At 41.0% G+C, this 8,935-nt stretch overlaps 1 protein-coding gene across 3 annotated transcripts in view; it reads left to right on the plus strand.

Moving 5' to 3' along the window:
* The window catches only part of LOC140353706 (capping protein, Arp2/3 and myosin-I linker protein 3-like), a 43,392-nt gene extending 38,948 nt beyond the window's left edge, over nt 1-4,444 (plus strand). The window contains exons 34-40 of one of the 3 annotated variants that reach the window (XM_072438390.1): nt 166-364; nt 861-1,557; nt 1,923-2,017; nt 2,170-2,296; nt 3,094-3,165; nt 3,261-3,368; nt 4,306-4,444. In XM_072438390.1, the coding sequence (XP_072294491.1) occupies nt 166-364; nt 861-1,557; nt 1,923-2,017; nt 2,170-2,296; nt 3,094-3,165; nt 3,261-3,368; nt 4,306-4,346 (1,339 nt within the window). In that variant the 3' untranslated portion in view covers nt 4,347-4,444. The remainder of the gene's footprint in view (nt 1-165; nt 365-860; nt 1,558-1,922; nt 2,018-2,169; nt 2,297-3,093; nt 3,166-3,260; nt 3,369-4,305) is intronic. The other 2 variants (XM_072438392.1, XM_072438391.1) reach the window with 2 other exon arrangements.
* Nucleotides 4,445-8,935: the final 4,491 nt, after the last annotated feature.

Here is an 8,935-nt window from a genome sequence, read left to right on the forward strand (position 1 = left end):
TAATAATGGACATATGCCATTGATTTCTATTCTTAGCATATTCTGTGAATGGAGAATATATTTTGGCAAGAGCAGAAATTGGCCTGAAGTACAAAAATACAACATTATAAATAACAGAAATATATATCTTTTTGTCTTATTAATGTAAAGTCTTCAACTCTGTAGGACAGCCACTGAGAATGTATACACGCTCCTTCAGCCGCCCAGGTCAGGAGGAAGGGCGGGGTCTCCAGGTGAAGGGGCTGATGGGAAAAAAGCTGACGGCCAGAAAAGGAGCCCTCCTCTTCTGAGTCCACCACCAATGCCAGGCTTTACCCATCCAGCAGGGGGCGGCAGCAAGCACCCGTTCTACTCCCCCAGAGAGGTAACTGAAGAAGAAGAGGAAAGTGCAGTCACCAAACAATATCACGCCAATTAGACATAAGAAAACTGTCAAAGTAAAGTCAAGTAATGACTTTCTTCTTTAAAGGAGACATTCACATTTAGGATTTAACATGTCACATCTGTTTTCCCTTCTCAAGTTAAAGTGCTTCACATAGTTAAGGTCAATACCGCTCATTCTAAATGTCAGACTACTATACAGCAGACAAAAGCATAATAAATATTCTTTAATTATATCCCCCCTAGTTATTGCGTGACTGAATACAATCATGTACAAAATGTCAGTGAAGATGTTGGGCGAGATGGAAAAGTGCCTGTGTCTAAACTAGAAGTCTACAGGGGTGGATAGTACTCCTTCACATTTACTTGAGTAACTTTTAACACATTGTACTTCCCCAAATAATTTTTACTCTACACTATTCTTACTTGAGTACATGTTTTTGTCTGCTCTACCCACCTCTTGTTTTCTTTGGTTTCAGCCACCGAAGTCTGAGTCTGATTCAGTTTTCGAGTCTTCGGAGGAGACAGACAAATACTGGGCCGATGACAAACAGAGATCCTCAGCAGTTACACAACAGACCGAAAAACCTCACGACAGAAAATGGCACGACGACCGAACCCAGGAGAGTCTGGGAGACCCCAAAACCATGGAGCAGTACCGGGCTGAGGGCCGAGCAGTGGAGCGGCAGTGGACCGTGGACAGACACACGCAGCGTCAGATCGACCGCAAGATGGAGAGGCAGCTGGGACCCGGCGGACGGCACTTGGACAGATCCTGGTCTGAGTTCAAGCCGGCAGAGGTCCAAGCGGAGCACCAATGGACCGACACAAGACACTCGATAAGAAAACCAGACCGACAAGTCCAAACCCTCAACTTGGCTCAGAGGCCGCTGCCCCCCTACCCCTCTGACCGCACGCCATCGCCCAAGCAGGACTTAGAGTCGCACAGGGCGGCAGAAGTAACAGCGGACTGGTTTCCCGGCACACAGGACATGCAAGGGGACAGACTAGCGTGTGCCAGCGCTGGAGGGGGACAGGTTGAGGTGTGGAGGACCACCCCGGGGGGAGGAGGAGGTCCCAAAGTCCTCAAACCTGAGCCTCCGCCTCAGAGCAGCAAACCAAACCTGCCCAAGCTGAGGCAGAGGTCCCGCCTGGAGAGTGCAGACACCATACCAGGTACAGAAGGTGACAATATTGTGGAGGGTAATTCATATTTACATACATTAACAGCCACAGCGACAGTATGTTGGTTTAACATGTCACATTTCCTGAATCATCTGATACTCAAGATGTCGCCTCATACATACTGCACAATGTATAACACCATAGCAACACTTCTCATGGTGCTATTCACAGTTTCAGACCGTGTTTTGTGAATGCAGTGCTGTTGGCTCTCACCTGCTCTCTCTCTGTCATTCTTTCATGACTTGTTATACACTACTTTACATTTTCCTATACGTTTTGTTTTAAAACTGCACCATTAAATATTGATTGTTGTTATGTTTGATATAGATTTTCTCACCTTGTCCCTCAACATGCAGGTGTAGAAGAAGAGGTTGAGCCAGAGAGAGATCCTGTGAGGACAGAAAAGAAGAGAAAAGATTCAGAGAGTCAGCCTCCTCCCATTCCTGAAAAGGTTTGTATGACAGTCCCTTGTCCTGACTGCAAAACCATATTTTGTCTTTGCTGTGTAGGATAATCTCATTTCACCACCGAGTATTATCCCTAATACCTTAAATCTGTACACAAAGACTTGTAATAATTGCTTCTCCTTTCTTCTCTTGACAGCCAAAGACGTCAGCATATGTGAGTTTTTCTAAAAACTCAGCCTTTGACAGGAGTTTGCCCCCTCCTCCTGTGCCTCCTCCTGGTCACAAACCCTCACATGGATTACCAGACAGAGCAGCCAGCCAGGGTAACTGCCCCAAACACTAACGAAGGGAAACATGCTGTGTAATAATAATAATAATACATTATACATTATACATTAGAAATCAAATGTAAGAAGTACATGTTCAAGGAGACATGCTTTTTTCAGTTACTTGATATTAAACTATAACTTAATTAGATCATAATTTTACATTTTGTTAATTGTAAACATACATATTGATCTAAAACAGCTTAGGAATGAAGCAGTTCCATTCAAAACTGATAAGCTCCGCCTCTTCATAGTGGCATTTCACCGTAACAAGCAGCAGATTGTCATTTATATGTTTTTATTTGTAAAAACTGGCTATGTGACATTTTAGAGCTCTACATGTGTCACTCAGAGTCTTCATTTCTCAAATAATCACATCTAAGTACAAGGAATGTGGGCAGGGATAGGAGGTGGGTAAAAACAGGAATTTTCTGAGCAGTCGAGCCTCAGTTATAGGACAATATAGGATCATTAAAACAATCAAAATACAACTTTAAAGAAACTAATGATGAGGAAACACAGACATAACAAGATTAAAATCCTATTTAAGTTGATTTTGCACGACACGTCCCCTTTAAGCTACGAGAAATTATTTATTTATATCATAATCCATCTCATAATGGCAAAAAAAACAACCAGACCAAGACACCAAAAACAATAATACCGTCTTTAGTCCTATATTTTTAATTTTTATACTTGCAACCCAAAGAAAACCATTCTGTCTTTGCATAACTTTCAAAAGAAACATTAGGATACAAAAGACGGTGGTAACGTCATGTGTTGATTGTGTCCAGGTGATGAAGGACTCAGACCTCAGGCGCCAATCAAACCCCAGAGAAGCAGGAAGTCCATGTCATGTGACACAGGTATCTCCATCCATTGTGTTACGTATATGATCTGTCCGTGTTGCTCTGTGTGTACAGTCTGTAGCTAACTGTTGTTTTGTCCTCACTGACCTCAGGGCCCGACAGGGAAAGCCCCAATAACGTTGAGAAGCCCCCAAATCGAAAACCCCCCGTGAAAAAACCTAGACTTCCCCAAAACAGAACTAAAACCCTGGAGCTGTCTGGTACAAGTCTCTCTGTTCTATTCATGTCTGTGCTGCTTGTGTTTGTCTGGTTCACGTTTGGTTTGGCTTTGGCATCCTGTAAAACATAAGAAACATGAACACTTTTACACTTTAGACACACTTTTATTGATTTAATTCTTACCAAAACGTCTCCACTGTAGATTCAGTTTGTGGGACAGTGCTATGATTACTAATGTTGTGAATTACCAAAGCTCACTGTGGTTTATTTAAACTATTAATAACTTGTACACTGTGTTTCGCTGTCTTTTAGGGCTGTACCTAACAATTATTTGAATAGTTTTTGATTATTATTTTTTTATCTTTATTGAACATTGAGATTTTTAAGTACAATATAAACCAAATAAAGTTTGGAATGTGGTGACTAACAGCTTCTAGATAGAGAATATTTATGAATATGGAGTATTACTGATGAAAATCTGAAATCATTTATCGTTTTTTGACATTTAAATTTTTACTAATGTTGCTTTCTTTGAATAAAGGTCTTTTCGTATGTGTTTTAGAGCCTGTATATTAAAAATAATTACGATTATCAAAATAAGGTTAGGATTATTTTCTATAGTCATTGGTTGATTAACTGTTATAGGTTCTACTGTCCTTGTTACTTTTTTAGATTTACATTAAAATTGGTTTGGAACACATCATTTTGAAAACAACATTTCCATTTGAGACGATTTGTTCAATATTCAGTAATTAAATGTTATCGAGATTTCACAAGAGCTCTAGTTTTAAATGCAGTTTATAAAGAGCAAAAAAACAAACCAGGTATGCAGAAAAACTAGCCGATATCATGTTAAATCCTCCACTTGTTGAGCCCTGACCAGAACCAGTGTCTCATTCATTGTTGCTCATTTCTCATTCCACATAACAAGCCTCAGATGCATTCATGTTTTCTATTATCCATATCTTGGCTTTACAGACAGTTTCAACTCTGCGCCTGGTCCGGGAGAGCTGTTGTGATGCCTCCGATCTTTACCTCGTCTGGTCGGTTGCCATGACAACCGAGAAGAACAAATACAAACATGACAAAAAAAACATTCAGGCGAGGACGCAAAAGCCAGAAGAGATCAAGTCCTGCGACACGAGACACATCTTAAAACCTTCACCTCTCGCTTTATGTTTGAATCCTGTTCCATGTCTTTCACCTTTTACTGTCCCGGCTTTCTCCGCTCAAACTCTTTCGTGGCTTCTGTATTTGCTAATTTAGAAACCTCAGAACGGATTGATGTCTTTGTGCGAGTGGACGAGCTCAGTGCTAGAAAGAAAAGATATTTATAACTAGAATGTGATTTGTAAATCTGCGATGCATTTGGACTGCTGAGAGCTGACTGCCTTGAATGACTCTTGAAACTGAGTTGCTTCTTATGAAATAATGATTGTTTATATCTAGTTTTGCTTTCAGGAATTGAAAGGTTGATATATTTTATAGAAAAAAAAATATTATGTATGAGCACTCTCACAGTATGAATAAAAGTTTAATGACAAATGGACGTGGCGTGTTTTTGTGTGTGTTTACTTTGTGATTATTCAAAGCCACAAGTTTGTACAATTACAAAGTCACAGTAATTTAAATAGGGTTGAATGGAAAAAGTCAATTCTTCATCAGCGTCTGTTGTTACTGAAAGATTTTTAGTCAAATAATTAAATAAATAGAAAATAAAGGGTGGAATAACATACAAAACGCGCATTACTGGTAAGAACAATGACAATTTAATATGCAAATCACAGTGGCATTGGAGGCTGAAGATGTCCTTGACGAGGCTTAAACGAAGACTATCACGACTGCTGATTGGCCGCAATTATTCTTTTAATGCGCGAAACCATAACAAAGAACTTCTTGATTGTGTCTGGTCATTATTTCAACCCGAACAACAGAAGGTTCAGTATAAAAGCAGGGTTATCGTGATCAAAAGGTGGATGTTAAATTTATGTTTTGAACTTAAAAATGCCCTCGATGCCGTTGTCATAGAAACCTCACATATGAGAAGTGCAAGAATAAGAAACAGCAGGGGGCGACTGATCCTTACAAATGAGCGTGCCTAAACACACAGTACACACACACACAGTACACACACACACAGTACACACACACACAGTACACACACACACAGTACACACACAGTACACACACAGTACACACACAGTACACACACAGTACACACACAGTACACACACACAGTACACACACACACAGTACACACACACACAGTACACACACACACAGTACACACACAGTACACACACAGTACACACACAGTACACACACAGTACACACACACAGTACACACACACACAGTACACACACACACAGTACACACACACACAGTACACACACAGTACACACACAGTACACACACAGTACACACACACAGTACACACACACACAGTACACACACACACAGTACACACACAGTACACACACAGTACACACACAGTACACACACAGTACACACACACAGTACACACACACACAGTACACACACACACAGTACACACACAGTACACACACAGTACACACACAGTACACACACAGTACACACACACAGTACACACACACACACACACACACACCCAGTACACACACACAGAGTACACACACACAAACACACAGCTCACACACAGTACACACACAGTACACACACAGTACACACACACACAGTACACACACACACACACAGTACACACACAGTACACACACACACACACACACACAGTACACACACACACAGTACACACACACACACACACACACACAGTACACACACACACACACACAGTACACACACAGTACACACACACACAGTACACACACACACAGTACACACACAGTACACACACAGTACACACACACAGTACACACACACACACACACAGTACACACACACAGAGTACACACACACAAACACACAGCTCACACACAGTACACACACAGTACACACACACACAGTACACACACACACACACACAGTACACACACAGTACACACACACACACACACACACAGTACACACACACACAGTACACACACACACACACACACACAGTACACACACACACAGTACACACACACACACACAGTACACACACAGTACACACACAGTACACACACAGTACACACACACACAGTACACACACAGTACACACACACACAGTACACACACACACACACACAGTACACACACACACAGTACACACACACACACACACAGTACACACACACAGAGTACACACACACAAACACACACACACAGTACACACACAGTACACACACACACACACACACAGTACACACACAGTACACACACACACACACAGTACACACACATACAGTACACACACACACACACACACACAGTACACACACACACACACAGTACACACACACAGTACACACACACACACAGTACACACACACACACAGTACACACACACACACACACAGTACACACACACACACACAGTACACACACACAGTACACACACACACACACACACACACACAGTACACACACACACACACAGTACACACACACACACAGTACACACACACACACACAGTACACACACACACACACAGTATACACACACACAGTACACACACACAGTACACACACACACACACACACAGTACACACACACACACACAGTACACACACACACAGTACACACACACATACACACACACAGTACACACACACACACAGTACACACACACAGTACACACACACACACACACACACACAGTACACACACACATACACACACACAGTACACACACACACACAGTACACACACACAGTACACACACACATACACACACACAGTACACACACACACACACAGTACACACACACACAGTACACACACACATACACACACACAGTACACACACACACACAGTACACACACACAGTACACACACACACAGTACACACACACATACACACACACAGTACACACACACACACAGTACACACACACAGTACACACACACATACACACACACATACACACACACAGTACACACACACACACAGTACACACACACAGTACACACACACAGTACACACACACATACACACACACAGTACACACACACACACAGTACACACACACATACACACACACAGTACACACAGTACACACACATATGCATGTATATGTAGGCTTTTCAAGCTTTATGGGGACATTACATTATCTTATGTTCATGTCCTGGAGACGGATCTTAATCTTAAACATAATTACAAGCCAAACTTTAACCTAATCCCAACCATGACCTATTCAACCCATATTTGAAATGTAAACCTTGTTGCTCTAATATCGAAAGATTTGCCATGTGGGGCCTGATTGAGTGTGTATCGGCCCCACAGAGTGATAAATACCCGGCCACACAGTACATTATACACTAACACACTGGATAGAGCTGCACTCTTACATGTTGTCATTGGCAACCATTCTCTGACCCTTTTCACCAAGATGCTGTAATTGGAGGTACATATTCACTGTGGTAAAATTGACTTAGTAAGAAATGTTTTAAATGAAATCAAATCCTGCTCTGACCCTTTATAGTTGCTCTAAAGTACGATCTCGTGTTCCTTTGGCATGTTTTCTGGCACAAAATCAGTTCAAGTTCTTAAAATGTCTGCGCTCGTGATGATGGCGATTTAGTGGTGCAAATATTCAGAGTTTGCTGATTCATTCAGTGTGAATTTAATTTTATATGAGAAACACCGGGGAAGGCCATTTTTCACAGGAGCTGGCACTAATTGCTCTGCTCGCTAAGTTCTACACATATATCGTTAAGTCTGTCAAATTTGTAGAAGAAATGTTTTCATGAAAGCTCTCAAGTGTGATTGAACTATTACCCACTATTATTGTCACAATACTAATTGTCAAACTTGATTTTGATACAGTCCTACACGTTGAGTTGAGTAAAAATGCTTTTTTAGCAGCTGCATATTCACAATATACCAGTGTATCTGCTACTATCACTACTTCTAAAACTGATACTGCTACTACTACATTACTGCACTCTTAGAACTACTTTTACCCTCACTAATACTGTAAGTATTGTGCTGTAAATATACTGTATATTTTCTTACATTACTGTGCACATACACCATAGAGTAAAAAGTACCATTGCATTACAGTCTGTGCAGTGTTATCACACAACACAGACAGCTCAGGCACATTGTAAGAATATGTAGATTAATGCACGCATTACAGAGTCAGGTTATTGCCATCTCAGCTACAATAACTTCAAACTAAAATATCACAGATCGTTGCTTTGAACTCAAACTCCTACATATCTTCTAGTGCAACCAGCAGCCCACAATGCTCTTATGAAATACTACCAAATATTCATTATCACTACAATTTCAATGCTTTTCATTTTAGTTTTGAGTGGTGATTATTACATATCATCGTCATATTGTTCTTATAGACATATGTACACAAAGTGTTTCTAAAAACTCAACACAAATCTTGTTTTGAACAGTTTGAAGCAACCTTTCTGTCTGTAATGCGATAGTTCATATACTTGTATGTAT

This window comes from Eucyclogobius newberryi, unplaced genomic scaffold, assembly GCF_026437365.1.
Source record: "Eucyclogobius newberryi isolate DKJ021-1_F unplaced genomic scaffold, fEucNew1.0.hap1 SCAF_9, whole genome shotgun sequence".
Taxonomy (NCBI): Eukaryota; Metazoa; Chordata; class Actinopteri; order Gobiiformes; family Gobiidae; genus Eucyclogobius; species Eucyclogobius newberryi.